The following is a 24,792-nucleotide window of genomic DNA, read 5'->3' as shown; positions in this document are numbered from 1 at the left end:
AAGAACCTCGAACACTGCGGGACAGAAATGCCGAGGGTCTTTATAGAGGGCTCCGCGCTTCTCTGGCACTGCTCGCGCGGCAAGGCTGCTCGTTGCATCGGCCCCAGAGTCCGCGTATATAGGAGCTCAGACCAAATGTCCCAAACCGCGCGAGAAACGGAGAGAGGGGTCCAAAAGTTGCCCAGAGGCGGGAAATTTTCTCTCTTGGCTCATACGTCATATTTTCCCGCTGAACAAGTTAAAGCAGACTACCAAGAGAAATACACCGGACAAGCATGATTTCACATTTCGCTTTAGGGTCCATTTAATGAATAATCGACCTCATTTTAGAATGTGAGTGATCAATTTATAAATACATGATACCGCTTTTGTTCAGCTGTCGCTGGACGGGATGCCCACACCGGGGCGGCTCTGACAGCAGTTCCGTAACCCATCTTTACTGTCGCAAAAGCTCACTAAAGATAAAGTTTATCTAATGACAGTGATCCTTGGAACAAGGCTGCGTTCATTTACATGCACTTCTTCAATACGACCGGAAACGCGCATTGCGTTTTGACATGCGTTACAAACAATTCCTGCAGAAACCATCGATAATGGCTGTCAAAGGTAGTGTTAACTCCTTTGAAGTACGCTGTGATTCCGTTGAGTTTGCGACTTAGCAAGCAACTTTTCCAAAGTTTCCCAGCGCATAAAAGAACGGACAACAAGAAATAGAAACTCACAGCACTGAACTAAATAATGAAAGTTCATTTCCCTGAGAGCAGGTATAGCAGTTGTTAGTAAACGCTGTGAGCATCTATTTCTTGTCCATGTCTCATGCGTTGGGAAACATTGGAATTGCATACACCAACTTGCCCAACGCTATTCCGTAGAGAACAGAACCGGTCGCCGGCACATCTTTATGGGTAGGCTATATATATATATATATATATATATATATATATGCTATGGCACGCAGTTCGAGGCGCGCGATCAATTCCTCTTTCACCTCCTCTCACTCCTTCATAGCCGCATTATCCTCGCTCGCCTTCGAACTGACGGTTCATTGATTAAGGATTGGATCGTCGAAACGAAGCGAACGCTTAAAGATGCCTTAGCTGTATTGCCGTTCGCACTGCTCAAAGATGACCCCTTGAGGTTTTTGTGTTTTCTTGGTACCGCTCCGGAAACATGATCGCGCTAATACTTGTTGCACTACTTTGCTGTCAGATGCTTATTTTTGGCGCATTGGTCTACCATCTGCTGAAGTATTTCCCCCTTGATAGCGGAGAAGCTCTTTTCTTTGGATTCAGTAGCCGCTCCTTTAGCAGCGGTCATTAAGCAAGTATACCTTTGTTTTAGTCAAGCGCGATTGACCCTGCGCATAGCCCACTGCATTTTCGGGAGATCAAGCCGATTAGCCATGTGCGCTATTCTTTCAGTCATGGCCACCATGACGGCAACGTTCATATCAGACCAACTTTCACGCGTGCTTGTCTCGCAAACGTCTTGATGCACGTGAAACTTGTCGTTATAGTTCGAGGGAGCATGCAAAAGTGGTGGCTTTCGGTTTCACTGTTGGGAGCGAAAGGTCTTGCAACGCCTTCACGGGGATTTGAGCGGCTAAACGTCACACTTCGGTGGTGTCAGGGCGCACAGTGTCTAACACGGGCCGCCACGGCACAACCCGCACCCCTTGCACGCGCGGCGATGATGCACTGTAATGGTGGCAGTGGCCATGGTGATGATGGCCGCACAAAGCAGCGTAGCGGCCGCCGTTTCGCGCGCCAGCACTTGTGGCTGCTGAAGATGCGACGACTGCTCGGCGGTACCGGTATCCGGCCCATCCGCCAAGGAGCAGCACAAAGAGCGCAGAGCTCCCTGCTGCCAGCAGTGTGGCAGCGGAAGCGGCACCGGCCTGGCGCGTCTTGCCGCCTATGCGGAACGAGTGCATCTCGGTCGCAGTCGCCGTCTCGTTGCTCGGAGAAGCCACCGTCCTCCCTCGGCGGCGTCGATGTCCGCCTCTGCCGTGGGGCACGACCGAGTACAGCACCTGCAAGTACCACTGGCCGCCGGACGCAGTCTGCGAAAGGGCGCGGCAGAGAGTTATACGAGGACCATAAAGGGACACTGCAGCAGTTTTTTTGAACCCGGTAAGAAAACGGTCGCTCTCTCCTGCGGCTTTCGATGCCCCCTCTGTACATAATATGCACCGCATTCGACGTCGTATAGACCCGCGCGAAGGCCAATAGAAGCCAGCCGTTGGGCGATTGTTCATGATTATCAGTTACATCCGAGCGAAACCTCGCGAACGCATGCACACCCGCTCCAATATTCTAGCAAACGGAGAAGCGGTGGCTCACGCGTCCCTCCCGTCCTGTCGCTGCACTTGTCAGACGCCAAAGGGTTACCAAAAGTGCACCGCGAAATAAATAAAAAAGTAAGGAAGGTCATATTGTTATCGGCGCCGCCACAGCTGAGAGGAAATGTGTTGAGGAGGAATGGGATAGTAAGTACTGCGCTCTTTATATCTCCACTATACTATTCAGTCCCATTCAAACATTTCTGAGGAAATACATATGTGCATTGAAAGGCATCGCCACTCACTCCACTGTTTTCTCAGTTTTGAATGTCCCATTCCGGTCGATGCGCGAAATATTGCAAAAGAGTAATGATGTGGTGTTTTTCATTTCTCATCCTCAACTGAAATCAAGCGTCACCAAACGGCATGCAAGGAACACGGACACACAGACGAATGCGTTAGCTACTGGTGGTAGCTCTCGCGTCAACGCCAAGTAGCTCTTTCAGACGATTGGCCGTGCATGCATCGCATCGTGTAGATAGCACGTTTGCGCGATAACACGTGCGCCTAAAAGCACGTGTGCACGCGACACCACATGCGCGCGCCGCAGTTTCTATAATGACCACAGACGCCGCAATGAAACGGCCGAGTAATATATAGTCAACCTTAGCATCGTCTTTCCCGGAGTACTTCTGTATGCGTTCCTATCTCCGCCACGTTCTTCCCTCGACAAACATCAAATATCGCCTTTGTCCTCGCGGCACCACTGTTTGCATGTCGGCATAGCGTGTGAATGGTGTCGTCCATAAACATCAACGCTGCACGAGGTTACGCGCTCGACTGCACGAAAACAAAGTCAGTCGTACGCATCGCAATAATGTTTGTAGCATTTTATTTAACCGCTTCACGAAAGCCTCTCTTGACATAGATTCCAACATGCTGGATATGCATAATTGCTTACGTTCCATCCATGGTACTTTTTTTTTCTTTTTTTTTAAACTCAAGCAACGTTCTGTGCCGAAGTCAGTTGTGTCAGAGTACGAACTTACAGAGAGTGCATCCGTTTAGAAGGTTACCCTACACTACAGCTTACCCCTACCGATCTCGGTGAGAGTCACCTTCGCTGCATGCCAGGCGGGCCGTGCGGCGAAGCGGTACAAGAAGCACACCGACTTGCGAAGTCGCGATCAGTTCGTCTCGCTATAGTCTTGATGGATCTCAGCTAAGGCGAAAAATCACCTGTAATAAATACTAATCTTTTTTCTTCTTTTTTATGTAGCAATCATAATGGAAGAAGAACAGTTGTACTTATAAACAGAGCGAAAGAGTGAGGCTGGCGCATCAGCGCGAGGCGAAAGGAACACACGCTATTGTGAGTGTTAAAAGCGACGTGTCGCTAAAGCGTGCGAGTTGTACCCCCCCCCCCCCCCTTATAAAAAATCAACTGTTTAAAGCAACATGTCACATTGCGCACTATTAAGACGTCCCGAATAAATAACAACTTATTTTTAGCGATGTTGAACTATCAAATGTGCGTACCATAGCGCCGGCGGTGGTGTATCATTTCTGGAGGTGCAGTGGCTAGAATAGTGGCTATTACAGTCACTGTACTGGAGTCGACCTCCACAGAAGTTACGCTGCAAGCAGCGGTTGGGATGCACTTGCATGAAAAGCCAGCTCACCTCGTACAGAGGGTCGACCAGCATGGAGAATCCGTCAACTCCCGGATAGTCCCGCAGCCGGCTGGTGAGGGAATCCTCTTCGGCAAGTTTGGCCTTGAAAGGCACTCCTGCCACCGAATCATGGACGTGGTCTGGATTGCTGCGGTCCTATTCGGCAGAAACACCCCGGAAGTGTACGTTATAAAGCAGACTACAGCCCAATAAAAAAAAATTAACCATTTATCGTGCTTTTATTTATTCTAATGCATCATTGTGAGCTGTCCTACTCGTGTATTGGCGAGAAGTATCCCCGTGCCTTCAAAAAAAGTGTCGACGTGATGCTTTGCAGAGGACAGCGTGACACCAACTTTCGCAAGAATGCACGAACTAAAAAAGTCCGGAACAATTAATTGCTTCAGGACAATTTTTTGAAGCTGAGTTTTAGGCCAAGCTGCGTACTAACTGATATCAGTATTATACTATTGTTGTCGTGTCCAAAAATGTTATGCACAACTGAATGTGTTATTGGATTAACATTGGACTTTCCATGAAGTAGCTACCCGGATATGTTCAACTACAGCCCAATAAAAAGAAAATCTAAATTTATCGTGCTTTTATTGATTTCTATGCCAACAGTACCGTGCGTTTCACCGAAACGAAACGATAGAGCAACATAAAGTACCATATGTTCGTGACACCAAACTCTTTTTTGTTGTTGGTATTGAAACATTTCATGCCAAACGCACAAGCCGTGAACTTGACCCTTTCCAATTTTTATTTTAATGTTTTGGCTTACTACACTTAATTAAACGCATTCTAAAATATTTCTGGCGAAAAACATTTTGAATTGAACAACGAACGACAACACGTGGTATACAAGAAAAAGATATATAAATATATGCTTAATTGCATGAATGCAGCAATTTTTCATGGATAATTGACAGAGATAGCGTTTTGATACACCCCCCCCCCCCTATTTTATTCTCACTGCATTTTCAGCTTTGTTCTTAGTCATTTTATTAACTGAGATTAGCAGTCTTAAACATATATAATTGGCCAAAAAGGTTTGGCCTGTAACAAAAGCAAAACCACAAGAAAAAAGTTGCAGTGGCTTAGCTCGGCTATGCTAGGATATACGTAGCGTTAGCAAAGGTTCAGCTGATTTCGGGATCCGATGAGTCAAGCTTCTCCGTTCTTCTGCGCTGTTGAGCAGCATTTGCGCTCTCCTTCTCCATGGCTATACCACACTTGCAAACGCCAGTCAGAAGCGCAGCGGCTCCAGCGCAGTGTGAGACGGCGACTGCACAGCGAGCGAGCGCGCGCCGGCGCCAGTGCGTCTACCACGGCTACGACGTCACTCCTCTGGAATGCGCAGACCGGCGGCGGTGAGTCGCGCGCGGCGGCGGCGGAGTGCGCGAGAGGTGCCGGCTCCGGTGGCACCGGTGCGCAATCCGTGTGACGTCACTGATCCTTGCGCATGCGCAGCACGGCTCTTGATGTGCCGCGCGAAACGGGCTTGGCTAGGCCAGTGTAGCTAACGCTACAAAATTGTCGCGAATATGAAAAAAAAAAAAAATTCTCTTCTGCCGTGTGTTCTGCTGTAAATTGAACATTGTTATAATTCATTAAAAGAACAATAGATTATTTGATAGGAGGACATGTAATAACTCACTGTTTTGGTATGTTTGAGCGCAGCATCATTTTAAAGCCCTGATTTCTTTTTTTTTTAATTTGAGTCCAAGGAGTACATTGCAGTGAAGTACATCCTCCCGCATTTTTAACTATATCGCCCGAGAGCACTATAGTATGGTCGTACGTCGTCCTGAAGGGAAGATCGCATTAGACGACTCTTGCACGGGAGAGTGCTTAGTGCACTTGAGAGTACTTCTGCCGGTCTCGCTGATTATTGCCGCTTAAAGGCGCTAAAATGACGCGTGATGGACGCTCGCGCGATATAGTTAAAAAATCTCGCAGTTTCGGCCGAAAGGCGAAGCATCAATTGCGATAGCAAATAAGCAGAGAGCTATACGGAGTAAGGATAGTAGTTTTTATCGGCTGCATAAACTTGGACACATTCGCTTACTAACTGGATTAACAAGCGTGGTGTCAGCGCGCACAAGCAAACATGAATAGATCACGCTCGATGACCGCAGACAACCACTGTCAAAACGGTGGCGTGAACAAGCGCGGCCGCCGCAGTGAGCGAAGGTTCGTGCGGTCTATCGCTTCAACGGAAACTGAGCGGCGAAAGCACAGCGCATACAAAGGTCAGAGCCGTCTGGAGATCGCTTTCAAGATACGGTGCGCGCGACAGCCCGCACCGGCGCAAAGTACGCAGTTCGAAAAGTAGAAGTCGCAACCCCCCCCCCCCCATTCCTCCCGCGGTGCCTTCCCGCTTTCCTCATTTCATGTGGGAGATTGCATCGCCAATTCCCCTTGCGCCCAGTTGCAAGATACGCATTTGCTGCCGCAGGCCCGCAGAACAGCGTCGCCCCCCCCCCCTCCCTCCCTCCCATACCTCCACGGCCTTTCGCGCGACAGGGGAAGTCGCGTTTGCTCTCCGCCGTATGTTCGCTCCCCCGCGCGCTTTCACTCGCACATACGGCGCGCGGCGACGATTTTATCGCCCTTGGACTTTATACGGAACCTCACGGCGGCGGCGACGACGGCAGAAATCCGCTTGAAGTGTCCATACATTGCCATCGCAATAAAATGCGGGAGGCTGTACATCTTCGCTGCAATGTATACGCCTTGGTTTGACGTGAAACTGATGCTGCGGTGGCGTTTATCCTATTAAAACGATGCAGGAGTGCTGGATGTTAATAGAAAAGGGGCGCAAACTGACACATGTGTGTCAATTAGCACCTGTCTCCTTGCATGAAAGGCTTCGGAAGGTAGCCTTCCGAAGCGTTTCACATGTGTAGGCGTGTAATCACTGCTGACAAACTGGCCATAGCCACTAGCAAAACTTGATGTTGGAACACTTGGCACATTGGTGCTTTATAGTAGATCGAACGCGAAATTATACACGCAGCATAAACCCAAACACGAACAAGCGTCATCGGGGAACAAGCGGGATGATGCGGGATGAATCCACCGCTGGCCTATAGCACTCACATGGATTGAAATTTCTCCAATCGCCTTCTTTGGCATCCGCATTGGGTAAGGGAGGGTACGCGATACGGGAAGAAAGGCAGCGGCGAACGGCCGGCACTGCATGCTCCGATTTATCACTCCAAGACGCCAAAACTCAACTACCACTTCGCCTGCCCAAAATTATTGTACGAAAATGTTAACTAAGGAGTACCCTGTTGTGATATTAAATTTGCGCGTTTAGTGGTGTACGCTCCCCCTCCCCCCCCCCCCCCCCCCAAAGAAAAAAGAAAAAAAGATAGAAGAGATGGAGAAAGGATCTGGCGATTTACGTGCCAAAACCACGATCTAATTATGAGGCACGCCGTTTAGGGGGGGGGGGGGGGGGCGGAGGGACTCCGCATTAACTTTGACCACCTGGGGTTCTTTAACGTGCACCTAAACCCAAGTACATGAGTGTTTTTTTGCCCCCACCGAAATGCGGCCGGGGTCGCACCCGCGACCTCGAGCTTAGCAGCGCAACGCCATAACCTCTAAGCTACTGCGTCGGGCACTCTCCCTCAGAGATACATACACACAGCCTCGTGCGCCTTCCCCGTGCGCCTTCCCCTGCATCCAATCTTACCAGAATGAGGAAACGGTGTTCGAGGTCCGGACTGGGCTGCACGCAGCCAAAGCTGGGTGCTCGGGCAAGCTCGTGGCCCGTTGGGTCGAAGCTGGGCGTGAAGCCCGCCTTTCCTGTGCACAGGTAGACTTGGTCGATGCGGAGACTAGCGCTGAGCTCTTCCAGCGGCTTCCACAAGACGCGACCGAACAGAGTCTCCCCTGCCGCGATAGAAAAAGCCAGAGCAGAGAGGCCACAATCAGTGCGAAGTCGAGTGTAGTATATAGAACACTTGCTTTAAAGGCCAATAGTGTTAAATAACAGCGAGACAGCAGCAGCATTTAAACACTGCGATTTCGCGCATGTCTGCTGGAGCTCCAGAAAACTGACTGGCTATCCTTACGTAAAATCCTTCGTGCCTAGGCATTTAAGGTGGCCAAGTTTAATGTGAACGTAACCGCAACTGATGCTAATTTGTGTATAGTGGCCCTTCCATGACATTGGAAAGCTCCGAGGAGAGCTTTAAGTTGCTAAACTTTCGAGTATCGGCATGTGCTAAACAAGAGTTAACGTGTCTCCCGGAGTAAAGTTGCGGTGACAAGCGGAATGAATGAATTTTGAGCTTTTCAGATTAGGGTACGTCCACCGGCAGAAAAAGTTCACCTTTTTTATCTCTCACTAACGATAATATCATAATGAAATTTGTAAAGGTAGAACGAATAAAGTTAACCCTTTCGTGTACGATACGACTGTATGTAGATTTACGACAATCTTAATCGCATTAGTGTGAACTTCCGCAATAGGCGGACGTGTATAAATTACTCTGACACGTATAGTAGCAAATTAAATGCGCGCAAATTTAAAGATGATCACACAGCAAGCACCATCGTTCTATGCATCAGTCTGGTTTGATAAAAAGACATTTGCTCGCCGAGAGGAATCATCGTGTTATTTACAAGTTTTGTGTGAAACATATACAGTTGGCGACATCTTCTCTGTCCAACTCATAGAGAGCCGATGTTCTTGGTTCCATTTAGCCCTGTCCGGAAGCGTAAAACGGTATGGGTTATATACAATCCGGCTAGATTCGCAAAAATGCTGTTGGCACTACACCTCATCAGAACGCATAAAAAGTTTATTGAGATGCATGTCGGCTCAAGCCACGCCTCTTCTACAGCTCACGTGTTCCTTGCGAGGCGAAAGTTTTCTACCAGCTTACCCGTACGAAAAAAAAAAAAAAAAGGAAGGAAAGATTGCGTACAGACTGTTACACGTCTAAGGACACGTACAGCGAAAGTTTAAAATGTCTGCCAAAAAAAAAAAGGAATATACAGCAAAGTTGCAGTACTTTTACATTATATAGGCATGACAACTATTCTTGCTTTGCTCATTTAAAGCCTTACTAAGGTGAGGAATGCGCCCATCCTCTGTGCTCCGGTACAGCGCTAATGATTCAGCTATTTCTAAACTATTACCCACTATCCTCACGCAATCCAGTCGATTTGCACGCATTATACAGGCAGCAATAAATGTTGCTGGAAGGCAGTGAGGGCAGGATACGTCAGCGTACAAGGAGTTCACGAGTGGTTAATTCTATAGCCACAAAAAAATCTGCAAACTTGCCTAGAAGAATGGCTTTCCTCGGAAAGGGTTATTGTGCAGTTGCAGTGAACAAACCGCTTAGCATGGCAATCAGATTGTTCTCTCAATAGGAGCAATATGTCATGTCGCTTTTAAACACGTATATTAATTAGGCATGCACTCACGCAATCTTCGCCGCGAATACAGGCCATTTCGGTTGATCGAAAGTGCTCGTAACCAAAGCTTGACCAGGCTTTCAGCATTGTCCGACAATCGCGGGTGAGCTGAGAAACAACCAGGTAAAGTCGGCGTCAAAGGTTTACGGACCGCGCGATTCCCTGCAGGCAGCGTTCCCCGCAGCAGCGTTCCCCGTAAGCTTTTGACTTCGACTGTGCAATGGTTGACAAGCACACGTATGTTACCTTTGAAGAAGATGCGCCTCTCGTCGACGTCTCCAAAGCCGTGTGGCAAGTCCCTGGGGTCGGAGAGGAACTCTTCCCTGCTGCTGAGCAACTGCAACTCTGTGCCCATGTTGTAGACTGCACCGTCGAGGGCATTGATGGGCTGGGGAGCCAGGACCGAGACCTCGAACCTGCGGCACGCTTCGGTCAACGCATATATAAACTCGAGCAGGACATGCGGATTGCCTCTAAGAACTTGCGAGAGCTTGTGCATTGAAGCCATGAAAAGAAAGGTCGCAAAAGCGCACGTATGCACGCCCCGGAGAGAGAGAGACGAAAACAAGCACTATCTTTGCCAGTTTTCTATCCCCCCCCCCCTTTTTTTTTTGTTATTGTGCGTGCCTGAGAGCGTCCATTGGCCACGTAGAGTTCTACTAAAAGTGTCCTTCTTTAATTACCAGAAAAAAGAAATCTGTGGCATTACCCGAAGTATGTTTTGGGATCACGTGTCTCATAATAAGAATTGTACAGCCTTTTCTTTTCCTTCTTTCTTTCTTTCTTTCTTTCTTTCTTTCTTTCTCTCTCTCTCTCTCCCTCTCATTTTTGCATAGAGTGCAGTGCAGATAATTATGTCTCTTTTCTGGAGCAAAAACGGCGGGAGAAATCAGAGTAAAGGCCTGATTATCTGTTAATAACTAAAGGTACGTTAAAGAATTCCAGGTGGTAAAATTAAGCCGTAGCCCGCCACTACAGCACGGAGCGCATTGCGGACTAAAAGGCGCTCGCACAAGCCAGACGTTTTCAGCACAAAAGTGCCTTCACTGCCTTCCGAGCCGATTATCGGTGGGGACGGTGGTCTAGTATTGTCTGTTCACTCAGAAGACGATCATCTAGCTTCCTGAATGCGTTACACATAGATTGTTTTTGTGCTTCAAATTGGGAACAGTGACACAATAGGTGGTAAATGTTCTCCTAGCAGCCGCAGACATCACATGCATGGGCTGTCAGCCCTTTCAATGATTACTGCTGAATAAGTTTTCGTGAAAGCAACTGCCAACCACAACCGACACAGAAGAGACGCTTCGCGTCGGTGCAATCCGGCCGGAGGGCCGAGTTGCAGCGAAGGGTTTAGTCTGTGCAGTCCGGTGCATCTTGCAAGTGCGGTATTCCACGCAGCTAACGAGAGTGCGCGTGCTAGAATGCGAAGCTTTCTCGCAGCGTCTGTCCTTCAGAGAGGAATGAAGACGCAGCGGTATTCTTGGTTTGATATCCGAGTTGCCTTATCTGCGTCATCATTTCCAATGATACCGCAATGGCCTGGCATCCATTGAAAAGTGATATCATGGTCGTTTTCTCTCAAGTGATGGATAAGTTCCACGATTTCCCACGCCAGCTGAGCGTGAGTTCCATGTCGGAGAAACGACTGCAAACATTTTAAGGCCGGCCTTGAATCGCAGAAGACTGCCCATTTTCCAGGACTGTCTGTATTGGTCCCACGAACCGCACCGCAGAGAGCCGCGAGCTCTGCAGCCGTAGACGTAGTGATATGGGAAGACTTTGAACCGTTGGCTTATTGCCTTTGTTGGTATAGCCACAACGCCACCGGAACTGGTTGATGTAGTTGAGCCATCAGTATAGACGCGTGTGCAGTCGCTGTATATCTCGTACAAGAGGAGTAAACTGAGTTGCTTCATTGCAGATGACGGTAAGTCCGACTTTTTCTGAAGTCCTGGGATTGTGAGGTTTACTTGAGTACGGCTCACACACCATTCGAAGGTCTGGCCGCAGGTTTGTGCCCTGACGTAAGAGAGGCATGGTGCGCGAAGACAGTTGCACTGAATGGCATGTGGGGCCTTCCTCTGGGAGACTGGTGGGTAGGGGTGCGGGCGAAGCGTCTTGTGTGCACACCCATTGTTTTAATGGCAATGTGCGTTCTGATAGTGTAATCTTGAGCGATTGCAATAAGCTCTGTCGTTGATGCGCTCCGCGGTATATAGACCAAGGCATATCCTGAGGGCTTGAGCTTGGATACTTTGGATTGTATTCAGGTTAGTTCTGCGTGTGTTGGAGGTGACCCGAATTCACTGTTTATTCACAGTTTATCCCTAACCGAGACGGACCCTAAAGAAATGTGAGACGTTTCGGTAAATGATTTACGCTACGTTGGCTTATATTATAGTGTTGCAAAACTTTTGCCTACGTTACCTAAGTTTACTCAAAAGCTTTAGCAAGAATTTTGGCAACTTTGCAAGAAAATTTTGCGGAAATTTAGCAACTTTCCTGTCTCACTTTAGCGACGTGCTTCAAAAAATTAGGGCAACGCTGTAAACATGGTAATAACAAAGGGAGTGCTTCCAGGTCCTTTGCGAGGGAGTAACCGCGCGTCCAATATTTAACGCTCTTTTTTCTTTCCCTTTTTTTTGTTTTTGTTTATTTTGATTTTCGACCACCATCTGAAATGGTTGTCGAAATGGAAGGAAAACCACTTAAATACACGTCGGTGCGTGGAAAACACCTCGAAATCACGGACTAATAATTAATTAGTCGAAATTTGGCTCGCAGCTGAATTCGTATACCTCAGTGGGTCGAGGGACGTGCAGAAGTCCTCTGGAGGTATTTTGTACTCCTGGGTTGGCGCGGCGACGCATGGTACAAGTTCCAGCTCGTGAAGACCTGAGTAATCCTTCGGAAAAACGAACAAAAAAAAAAAAAAGAAGGTACACTGTATGTTTTCGAACTTCAAGCGGCGCGGACATTTTCTAAACGCTTTTACCAAAGGTTGTAAATAGGCCCGACCACGAAGGGCTGTGAACTTCAAGCGAAAGCCGGGGCACTGCTAAAGACTTATCCCAACAATCCCGTCCCCTCAAAGGTGCAGAGTTGGTGTCTATGCTGAAAATGAGCTCTCGGAATGGTGCGCGTTCTGAAAAGCACACGTCATTGTAGTCGTAAGCATGGAGATAAGAGTACAACGATAAGGAAATGAACGCGTCGAATAAAATGCGATGCATTTTCTCTTATTGTCGCTCCGGCAAGTGGCTTTCGTTCCGGACTCACTTATATTCCGAGTCTATGACGCCTCTAACTGGGTCTGCTGAGGCAGTATTGTCGATCGATCACTTTTGGGGGTACTTTTCTTTTATTGCTGAAACGACAAGAAGAAACAAATTTAGCAACCGTGCAAGAGTGACGGCTACTTATTTTCACGTGGCAATAAGGAAAAAGAATAGTAAAATAACATGAAAACTGTTACATGGTGACTAGCTACCCTACGCTGGGGAGAGGGGAATAGAAAGAAGAGAGAGAGGAATGCGGTGAATGTGTGCACTTGCACGTACAGCATTACGCAGTCAAAGGCGCGCTTGCACAAGCCAGTCGATATTTCCGAAGTCGTGTCTGAATGCGATGTGATCGATCGGCAGTACGGCCCCTTGTAGCATTCATGGGTGCGCAGCGACATTACGACTAAATTTGACGTTACGGGTGATTCATGCGCTCATCCATCAGGAGTAAATACCTTGAAGCTGTGCTCGGACACAGCTTTCCATAGTTGCGACGGTGCGTCGAACGATGGCTCGGCCCACAACAGGGTGAGAGAGTAGTGGCCCGAGTCCCCGGACGCCGGCTTCGAGAATCGGCCGCGGACGTGCTTTTTGGTCGTGTGGCTCAGCGCCAACATGCCTGCACGCAACCGATAAAGAAGGCGGGAACGAGACGTGATTCTGGGCACATTCTATACTTTCCAGGGTGTGTGCTAGTATATACCTTCCCTTTGTTTGAGGAACAATCAAGTAAAATATTGTCACGCGATTATTTCGAACACGACACGATTGATTACACTTCGGCTACAACAAGTATACCTATGTCACTACTTGCTGTAAGAAGATGCAACGGGATATTGTTCGCCAGTGGCGCACCGACGGGGGGGGATTCGGGGGTTGTAACCCCCCCCCCCTGAGGCCGACTTAACCCCCCCCCCCCCCTTTTGTTTAAACCCTTTTTTTTCCTTACGCATTTGAGTACTGCAACTAAGATGTAAGACGCGCAATCGTCTGCACACTCGCAAAAAGCGCATTTTTTTGACAATTTCCCGTGAAGAAACCGAAATTAGTGCTGTTTAGATGGTGATGGCAAACTGTCAACCCCCCCCCTGGCAGAGATCCTGGGTGCGCTACTGTTGTTCGCTACTCAGTGTGACAGAAAATGACGTCGAAGTGAAAGACGGGTGGCGACGCCATTTACACATTTTTTAGCGCATCTTTTTCATGGCAGAGAGAGTGGCCACAATTGATTCATTGTTACCTAGGCTGCTCTATCGTAAAAAGAGAACAGAAATGTCATTCCACCTGGAAACCTTTACAGTTGTCCCTTGCAGAGAGAGAGAGAGAGAGAAAGCCCTAATCCGAGAAGAAACTTAGAAATTTCTATGTCACGGAAACGAATTAATAATCTATTACACTCGAAATTCTCAGCAAGCATGCTTCCTTCCATATAGGCGCATGCCCTCCCACTCTACGGCATTGATTAATTCATCTTTTCATTTCAATTGATTCCAGGTGCAGTGTAGGGCCAGCACTATGGCTGACCGTCACCTGGCAAGCCTTGGACGCTGTCAGGATTTGAAGCTTGACATACACACGTACGTGCTTATTCCGACAAGCGTAAATGCAACGGATACATTGTACCGCTTCTTCGTAAGGACAGCTACTTGCGTGCTGTAGTAAGGATTCGAGGTTCTGGCTATTTACGCTACCTAAATGGTGTCTGTGTGCACAACTATGCACACAGCGCTGATAAAGCCCCTTAACTACAGAGAGTGTTCATTCGGTGGTAGGTTACAGTTTGACTTAGGCTGTGACTCTCATGTCAATAATAAAAGAAACCTGAAATGTGTGTAAAACCATTTACAACGTGCTGTAAGAAAACAAACAGCAAACAAACAGAACAGGGAGAATCATTGGGAGATTGGACATCAAACTAGCACTACGATTATAGCGCCTTTGCTGGACGTTTAAAGCCTATATATATATATATATATATATATATATATATATATATATATATATATATATATATATATGATGTTTGACGCTAAAGTGCCGATGCGATGACACGTTCGGGAGTACGTAACCGGCGTCCTTATCTCACCAGCGCGTTCTACCCACATATAGGCATCTGCATTGAACTCACTTGACGCGATGGCATTACTCTTGCAAATAGAAAGTAAAAGAAAAGTTCGCACACCATGTAGCGTCCAGGCGTAGCAAGCGCACGTCGAATTCATTCGACCTAGCTAATCGGTCATCGTTTGAGCCGCTGTTACCCACAGTATGTGGTGCTTGTAAGTTTAAACGCCATGCAACGCCATGTAACGCCAAATGCCTCAGAGCGTGCTCGAGTACGCGCACAAAGGTAGAGAACTAGTTCCGGCACCTGTGTGCAGGCTGGAAAAGGAGAAACTTTTCACGGTGACCGCGGCGCTTACCGTGGAACAGCGCCTTGGAGAGCAGATGTACGCTGAGCCTGCCGTCGCGGCTTAGCGACACCCTGGTCACTGAGACTTTGGCCTTTGGCGTCGCTCGCGTGCCCAGCGGCCGTTCAGACCACACCGCCGGCCCGTAAGCAAAGCTCAGCTCCAGCTGCGAGCGCCGCTCCACGCTCGTCCATCGAGGGGCCGCCTCTCCAAAGGCTGCGCCAACTACCGGGAAAGCCAGCGTCACGTACAGCGGTAGCCGTGCCGTGACAAACCGCCGGTGCGAATCGGGCTCCTAAAGGCAGCAAGGAGCATTGAATGGTGGTTACGTCTAAGTACGTTAACAAAAAGAGGTCACGTGAGCACATAAATCAGCTTTAACGATATTCTGAACATCCATATCATTTCGGCTTTGATGCTGGCGCCTTCGGAAGCTGCGATAAAATATGTGGTATAATGGTACCATGAAGGTATACTCTGAGAGCGTAAAAATTCTGCGGTTCCTTTCTCTCCACAGGCTTCGGACCCGCTGATGACTACGTCACTCACCTCCACGGCGAAGAGTCCATTGGATGGATGCATTGATGCACACACATGGTGCGAAGATTGCATATATAATCGGTTCCGTGTGGGTCTTGCAACATAGGAAGTGCTTCCTTATAAAATGTTGATAGTATTTCACAGATATAATGCGTCATAGTAATGAGAAGCAAGCCCTCTACTCCTTAACACATTTGAAAACAAGCATATTCAGTGACAACGTTGGTTATAGATTACCGTTGCTCCATAACAACTTTCCAGTGTGTATTCAATTCACTGCTCGGCTATCTTACACCGTTTTAGAGACGCGTAGCCATGTGCATAGGCAGAAGAGCAAAGCGTTTGTGAAGTAAAACTGCTGAGAAACATTGGCTATACATGGCTAAGCGCACATATATTTCGATGTTCGAATGTTGCGCGTCGGTTTCAATCTCTCATTCGTTTTGTCAAGAGTCTTCATGGATTTTCACACCTTGAAATCTTCGAGCAGGACACCGCCACAAATGCCAACTGCATCCTTGAGTGATATGGCGGCCTCAAACGTCCATAGACACCGGTCCAGATCGAGGTGTCGGTACAGGGACACAGTAGGAGAACCGCGGATCGCTGGGTCATTCTGGTAAGGCCTCGCCTCCGCTGTGCCAGGATCACCTGAAACGGCGCATCGTGTTCGTGCATGAGCTTTATGCGTGAACACAGTAACGACATAGACAATGCGGGTGAGCCCGTCCACAAATTGTGTTTTGTGTTCATTTATGGAAGAACGAGTACAGTGTTTCTGCGAGAAAAAAAAAAGACAGGGAATTTTAACCAGGTGGTGAGACAAAACATTGCCGCAAGGAACACTCGGCGTCCACGTACCGGCCGCAGAATTCATGAAGGCGGCAAACGCCAAGTCATGGTCACCGCGGCCCGCTACATTGGAGCAGACGTGCTGCTTCTGCGAAACAACGTTCCCGAAGAGTTGCTCGGCGCTGGGCAGTGGATGCGTCGAGACCAGAGGCAGCATGGAGTCCTTTCGTAAAAAAGAAAGCAAGAATACGCGCATTTATCAAGCCGCGGGACGCGCACTACTACTCGTTTCAGTTTTATTTAGCCACGCACTCGCACGATGTTCACGCTTCCTATCGCGGCAACGGACACGGGCGCATGGCAGGAATGCTATAGAAGGAGCGGGTGGCATGCATCGCGGGTCGCTAGCAAAGACGAAGATCCTTATGATTGGGTACGTGCCAGTAGATCCCAAGGATCTACATCTACATCTACTTTCTGATGATGAAATACACAGAAAGTAAACATGGATACCGGCACAACACCAGGACCGTGAACGAGCGTTCGGACATCGGAGCTTGTATTGTTAGCCCAGCGGTTTCAAAGGCCTCTCACACCACGGCTTCCGCAGGAACCCTCGCCAAATTTCACCTGAAGCCGAATTTGCGTGCTCGCTCGCACTGTAGCTTAGGAGGAGAAGGAAAAAGAGAGGGAAGACAGGGAGGTTAGCCAGCGTATATATAGTTTAGGATCTTTCGAGAGCGAGTACACCATAGATGTTTTGTTCAAATATTTGGGTCTTCTACGTCGAACTCGCAGACCTCGTGATTTATTCCTGCGTTTCGACAGCAATACTCAAGTACGACCGCGAGGCCGCATTATGCCAATATCGCTATGGGAAATGTCCGCTTACCGCTCGATGAATTTGCTCTCATTCGGGAGCTATATAGTAAACAAAAGAGCGCGCACAAGAAATATCAGGCGTGGTGAATTTGTGCGGAACCAAGCCACATAAGCAAGTGACCGATTTCAGAGGCAAACTGTTGGAAAATATTATGCTTAATTTAACATTACGTGTTCAGTCCCATCGTCTAGCTCTTTCCCACCCACCACCGCGAACACCAGTATCATCTAACTGCTGCAAAGCCACAGGAAAAAATAAAAACATCATCATCTGCCTCGTCAGGACGATACGATGACAGGAATAAACGACAATAAAGGGGTCTGCAGCAAAAGTAAATAATATGATAGTTGGATAACAGCTCGTACGCATGCAATCAATAATTAACTTTGGCAAACAAACAACACGCTTGTACACACTCTGTGCTTTAGGTGAACAGTAATGCGCAGGTGACCAGGTTGTGCTGAGGGATCCGTGCCGTTCAGATATTCCATGGAGGCAGTGACGTCCTGCACTTGTTGTTTGTCAGCAGGACAGATTCCTGCATAAGAAGGTCGAGAAAATTCACAGCCAAGGGTGTGAGAGTTCTTTAAAGCATACACCTCGACGGATTACAGAAATCTGTGAATATCGGCAGCACATCTTTCTAAATTCATTATTGTGCTCTGCAGAGTTTGGAAAAAAAACATTAGTAGAATGTATCTGCCAGTACACCATGCGCAAATTCCGCATTGGGAGAGCACGAGACGGTACGTTTACAGATGTTACATGCGGCTATTACGTCGATTACATAGCCACCTGTCAGCTATAAAAAGAACTATTGTCGCCGAAATGATTGCCTTTATTGAAATACCTCTGTTCGCCTATACATAAATAAATAAATAGCAAATTACAGTTACAGCAAGTTGCAAGTAAATTTTCAGAACGTTGCTACGGACGATTTGGCATGAGCATACGGACACTGATTCTTGGCTTCTAACATCACAAAATGGAACCACGCTTTAGTGCCCGTGTTTTATATTTTAATCGACAAGTGAAGCTTACAGCACTCAACTGCCGATCACGTCGTACAAAATAATGTAACATGTTGAACTCATTCATATACTATGAAATGCGCCACGCCCACCTCTAGGGCTGATAGCCACAGGGTCGCTGAAAGCCCGTCGGTGACCAAAAGCGCCTCGTGTTTCCTCAACGATGCACCTCACGGTAGATCCGCCTGAGAGGTACATACTGTCAAGGACCTGCGGAAATTCATCGAAACTTCAGTTCCAAGCCACGGCGTAGTATAGCTGATGCCTCAACGTGTACACCACTTCCTCATTGTGACACTCCATTACCGGATGATCTCTTGAGAGAGCGTATAAACTCTATTTTTGGAAGATCTTCCCCTCGAAATGTCGAATGGCATCAGGCGGCGCCATTGGGTGTTAAAGCACGAGTACCGCGAGGGTTTTATCTGCTCTGCAGCGTTGCAGTGCTTTCGCCTGAGAAACGAGAAACTTCTGTGCCACCAACTTACAAAGTACATTGTGTGCTAAAACTTGCGGTGCCGCGAGGTAACTTAAGGGTTCTGCGAATCGATGTCATGTGATGCTACGGATTCGCAAGCTCGCATGATCATCGCAGCGAGATTAGTGCGTATGAAGGTGTTCGATATTGGAGAGCCTTCACCATCCATCATGCCCCTCAGCATTTAGCCGCAGTTAAAAGCGGACCGTCTGTCATTGTCCACCATTCCTCGTACATGTCTTTCTGTGGGCTGCGAAGACGGGTGGGCGACGGTTCTCGGTCTCGTCCTAATGGCCGCGTGATTTAAACGCGAAATATTCTTGTCCGCACTCTGCTTTTCACCTCTAAAGCTTCGGGGCAGCGAGGAAGCGCTGTGGCCTCTGATGCTCACCCGCTGCTGTACGGCTGCAAAAGGCGTCTCCCGGGAAATGGGCTCGAATGTTGACGACCCGTCGTCGTCCGTAGCTGCAGCCTCCCATGTGTACTGCAGGCTGCTCGGAGGACCGCTCCTAGTGGATCCCTTGCAGCTGGTGCCCAGAGTGGCAAAGCCCGGGTGATGAGGGTCGCACGGCTGCAAGAAGCAACTGGGTAGGAACCAGCTGGCTGATCCTGCCGAAATACCGGATGCAGCGCGAAGAGGAACCCGTCGTCGTAAGTTCAATGCATTTTCTGGTAGTGTGTGTGTGTGTGTGTGTGTGTGTGTGTGTGTGTGTGTGTGTGTGTGTGTGTGTGTGTGTGTGTGTGTGTGTGTGTGTGTGTGTGTGTGTGTGTGTGTGTGTGTGTGTGTGTGTGTGTCTGTCTGCGTGTGTGCGTGCGTGCGTGCGTGCGTGCGTGCGTGCGTGCGTGCGCGCGCTTTGCAAATACGCGTTCAACTCATCGTGCAAACTACAAGCTGCATGTTACCGGGACGCACACGACGGGGTATCCTGCTGGTGCCGGCTGTCCCAAGTGGCCTCTGACGTCGTCGTAGTGCAGCAGGGACACCACCTGTGTCAGGAAACACGCATAAAAACACGCGCAGTAATTAAGAGGACTACGAAGATGGCGATGATTAGTGGAGTGCGCGATTCACTTTCATTTTGGCAGACTAAAGTGCAACGTTTAACAGATAGTAACAATTACCGCCTCATTAAGGATTCTCACTTCTAGGGCAACTAAAAAAAAAAAAAAAAAAAAAGAGCCCTTGCATACACTCGACCTTAGCTTCCGTGGTAGCAAGGCTTTAGTCGGTTCTTCTTCTTTGGTCCGTTCTTTGTTGGAACGTGAAGTTTCTCGCGTGATGAACGGCAGTGATGATCAAACGCAGACACGAAGCGATGTAGCCCAGATGAACAAGAAATGCTTAATATAAACGTTTCTATGCAGATACATCACAGATAAAGCAAATGAATTACCACTTGAACAATCGAGAAAGCAGTGTCTCACTCTTCGACTGTCGCAATAACTGATAGAGCCCAGACTACTGTTTGCGGTGCCTCGCTGATCGATCAGTAAATCTGATTGCAGCTCAGACTCATTTTAACGTACATTGTACGGAGCCTCACTGATCTATCAGCAATCCTGATTTCAGCCCAGACTGTGGGGCAGAACATCGTTCGTGTTAACATAGGTCAAACAGACAAAGGGCGGTAGGGCCGTTGGCCCGTCCCACAGATGCAATTGCCAAGGAGAGTCGAAAGTTTATTAGGCCACAACTCACAGGGTAGGGCCTAGGGCCTGCTCTTAAAAGTAAAGGTATCGGCAAAAAAATTATCTTTTTTTTTCCTTCTACAACTACGTTTCCCTTGAGCATTTCCACATAGTCAGGTACGGCTTCAGCGAGAAACGCTAGGTGCACGCACAATTTATTGCCACGCCATTTCAAACGTCGGCGGCGTCTCTAGCCAGCAAGGAGTTCGGAAGATGGCGCCGCAACACCGCGTACACCTGTCTCACTCGAGATTTGCTCACGGGGACAAATTAAGACCATCGGCGGAATCCGAATTCGTAATCGACCACATTTTCCGAATCCGTTCTTCGCATCCGTACCGCGCCTCCACGGCGCGCACTGTGACTCGTCACTCGACACCACGCGGGCTTTTCCGAGCACTCAAAAACAAAAAGAAAACCCAAGCAGTTGCCGCCCGGACGTGCAGGGAAGTGGACCCCTGCCCCGTACGGATAACGCGTGGGCAATTCGCGATGCTGTGAAGGAGGGGAGGAAGCAAGAGAAAAGCAGAAGGCAGGGAGGTTAACCAGAATAACGTCCGGTTGGCTACCCTACACCGGGGGAATGGGAAAAGGGAACACAAAGATGACAGGGAAAGAGAGGAGGGAAGGAAAGAAGGGAAATGAGCGGTTAGTTGGCTGACGCGTGTGTTATTGCGATGCTGTGAAAGTATACGATGCAAGCATACGGCCTGCAGTGGTGCTTGACAATCTCGCCTTAGATGGTTACTTTTGATTAATATTCTACTGTACGTGCATGTTTCATTCTATGACTTTCATGAAGAACGGACGTCGTTCGTGTGAAGTAGTAAGAGGCCTGCTCTCCGCGTGTGGTCGGAATATTGAGAGTAGTAAGAGGCCTGCTCTCTGGGCGGAATATTGTTTCACTGTGCATTGGTTCAGGCCCTTCGCTTCTTACTCACAAATGGCACGGTGAGAGCACTGGTAACAGCCGAGCGGATGGGCGGTTTGGCCGTTGCATTGGTAGACTCGGTGTATTTGACGAGCTGAGCCGGATGGAACTGGACGCCTTCCATATCTTCAACCAGCGTGTGCAGATCAGGTGGGCTTCGGTTGTTAGCGACATCTAGAGGAGGGAAGGAAAAAACAATAAAAACCACTTTGGCTAAATTGGAATCACATTTATAGCTATACGCACTTCGAAATCTTCATTATTCCAAGTGTAGAAGAAAAAAGAAAAAGAAGCGACAGAATCATAGCAAGCCTGCGTCGAGTACTGCGTCACGCATATACCTCAGACGATTCTTGAACCACCTCCATTTCCTTTATTCCCCTTCACCCCACACCTCACGCAGTTACTAGTATCTCACCCAATCCAACCAAAGCACTTCGACTATACCTCCATCCCGTCGACCCGGAGCTCCCAAACTCCCACTCGACCAGGGGCGTAGCGAGCGGCTGTAGCCAGGGGGGAGGGGGGGGGGGGAGAAATAGCGAGGCAAAGCGGCCATGCCCCCTGTCTATATTTATGCGTATCTGGATACTTGCCATAAAACAACGTGTGACAATACCCGCCTGACCACCCCGCCTCCCCCCCCCCCCCCCCAAACACACACACCTCCCTTGGTAAAGCGCGAGCCCTGCCTCGGCCACTGCACTCGACACACCCTCGACGACGCGGAAGTTCAATTCGATACTTCCGATACACACTGACTCGTTTCCTCGCAGCTAGCACGGCGCGCTTCGGCTTTCTGAGAATCAGCAAACTGATTCGAAGGGCCTGCTTCGGCTTCATCGAGCCCCACCAACTTTCTACATTTATGCTGACGCAACGCCGCTGTATTACACTGCGCCTAAAAAAGAGCGCGTGAGAGTTGGACGCGAGTTGCACGAAACACCACTTGGAGTTCACAATGCCTAGTCAGTTGGTGACAGTCAATCAGGTTATAGAAAGGGGTTAGGAACAGAAAACAAGATACAAGAGATAACCTCAAGTGCACATAGTGGGCCCACACCTATACGATACATAATGTCGTTGTTGCGGTTGTCAGAAATGCTCCAATCAACATATATATAAGAACCACTTTTCTGTCGAAAATCGCAAGCTGTCTAGAATAGTAAAGTGTATTTAAGCGCCTCCATACACCAATATGCTTTTATTTTGCGAAATGATATATTACTGATATTGTGTAGCAGGCTACCAGTGTAGAGTTGCGCAAATGCGGCGCGTAATAAAAAAAACTTTCTACGGTTAAAAACTGACGACTGAACATTGCAGGGCAGTATAATACACAAACAACGCTGTGTTACACACCCCGTGAACGAGGCGCCAACGCCGGGCCAAATTCCAAAGCCGATTTATCAGCTTCCGAAAATAACCCCACGAAAGCAAGGGCAATTAATAAGGGGCCCTCTGGTGCGCCAGCGAACGCCGGTTGTGGTCCAAAGACCGAGTCAGAACCCAGAGTTGTCGATACACAACAAATTATATTCTTCAAACAAGGCAGTTACACACACACGTGCACACTTCGGCTAGACATATCAGTGATATCACAATACAATTCAGATGGGTATTAACAAAACACTGGAAAATAATTAACGACAAGCACTAAGAGTCCAACACGTAAAGTCCAGAATGAATAGGAACACAAAGTGTCCAATCGTATTCACGCGTGCCGGTCTTGAGCCGGACGATCTAGGCATAGTTCGAGGCGAATCTCGAAGAAGGAACTTCTGGAAATGCAGACGGTCGATGAACTCGTCGGTTAGCTTGCAGGGGAATCCCCATCTTCCGCAGACGGTTAGTCTTCACGTCACATCTCTTCACTGGCGCGGTCTGATCCCCCTACTGATTCCCGCACGGCGCTTTTATAGCCTTCGCCGGCGTTTCTCGAACCTTCCGAGGGAGTCGTGATCCCGTAGCATGAACAAAGCCTGGGAATCTTCTAGACATTTCTCGTGTTTTCGACCGCGGTCGTCGGAGCGTCGTCGAGGAGGGTGGTGACTCATCCGTAGGCGCAAGCCGGGTTGTCGTCCTTCCTCTTTCTCTCTCTCTGCTCGCAGGGTAAGAGGGTGTTTCGGCGCTCTCTCTCTTGTTACCGTAGCCTTCGCGTATCTTGTCGAAGCTTCTAGACTCCGTTGATCGCGTCGGCTGTCTGTGGCGTATGCGCTCTCTCCCTCTGTCGAAGCTGCCGCGGGCCGACTTGCTCCGTTGTGGGTTTGGCTGATGCGCGGCGCGCGCTTTGATTTAGCGCACTTTTGTGACACGCTGGCTTTCAAGAAAAACATCTCGTTCCTGCGTACTTACCCAGAGCATTACCACTGCTTTGAGCTATAGATGCCGGCAGACTTTAAAGCACGCGGTGCGTAAATGCCCCCCCCCCCCTTTTTATTAGTTTTCTTTTTTCTTCTTTTTTGTATGTTTAGTATATATAGCGTAGTCAAATGTGGCATTCAAAGTTGCACGGCGTGACGTTTGGATATTTTTTCCCAGGTTAACCAGCCTACCGTCTTTGGAAGAAAAGGAAATTGAAGGAAGGAGCAAATATGCCATGTTAGTATGTTATATGTTTAATCTCCGTGTTAATATGTTATTTTTACACCCTTTTTTAATCAACTTTGTATTCCTTTTGTGTATTTGCCTTGTACCGCGTCTGTTGTACCTTTACACTGGTTTATTATGTCTGTACTGTATTTCTATTGAAATGCTCCCCTCACCAAATGCTCTTCGGGGCCTGTGAGGTATGAATGAATGAATAATGAATGAATGAATAAATAATGAATGAATGAATGAATGAATAATAAATAAATAAATAAATAAATAAATAAATAAATAAATAAATAAATAAATAAATAAATAAATAAATAAAATGGGAAAGGGGGCGGGGTTATTTGTATTTAATTTTGTTCCAAACCAGTAACTTTTTATACAATGCTATAATACTTAAGCTCGCTGTGGTACGCACCAGTATCTTCACCCGGCGCTCCGGTGTCCACGAAATTGTCCAACGGTTTCTTGTCTATAACTGCTGGTTTCTTTGCCGCCGCCTGCTCTACCTGAAAATCACGAGATTGCGCCACAAGCACCCGGAAAAAAAAAAGAAGTCGGTGAAATACTTAGCACCGCTCTAGCCATGCATAAAAAGAGGCGTTTTCGAGAAGCGTAGAATAAATTTGTTTCGTTTTTAAGCCTATAAAAAATAAACAAAGAAATAAAGCGGTAAAGCACGAGAACTCTCGGCATCTCTGCGCATGTTCTCATTATTCTGCATTGCATGCATGCCTCTTTGCCGTATAAGGCGGTCAT

General features: G+C 48.1%; 1 protein-coding gene across 1 annotated transcript; it reads right to left on the bottom strand.

The window, feature by feature from the left end:
- On the bottom strand, window positions 1-24,792 carry LOC119436576 (extracellular matrix organizing protein FRAS1-like). Its single transcript, XM_049656695.1, has 16 exons — window positions 24,769-24,792; window positions 24,452-24,542; window positions 21,449-21,612; window positions 19,722-19,805; window positions 19,210-19,389; window positions 18,433-18,550; window positions 17,726-17,847; window positions 16,496-16,649; window positions 16,107-16,285; window positions 15,107-15,389; window positions 13,139-13,302; window positions 12,198-12,304; window positions 9,643-9,812; window positions 7,661-7,860; window positions 3,964-4,110; window positions 1-2,062 (listed from the first exon to the last, which is right to left on the bottom strand). The coding sequence occupies exons 1-16, from the start codon at window positions 24,790-24,792 to the stop codon at window positions 1,610-1,612; spliced, it is 2,640 nt and encodes an 879-aa protein (XP_049512652.1). The 3' UTR covers window positions 1-1,609.

The sequence above is a fragment of the Dermacentor silvarum genome, chromosome 1 (assembly GCF_013339745.2).
Source record: "Dermacentor silvarum isolate Dsil-2018 chromosome 1, BIME_Dsil_1.4, whole genome shotgun sequence".
In the NCBI taxonomy this organism is placed as follows: domain Eukaryota; kingdom Metazoa; phylum Arthropoda; class Arachnida; order Ixodida; family Ixodidae; genus Dermacentor; species Dermacentor silvarum.
The sequence above is the reverse complement of the archived record's forward strand: the minus strand, read 5'-3'. Positions and strand labels throughout refer to the sequence as shown.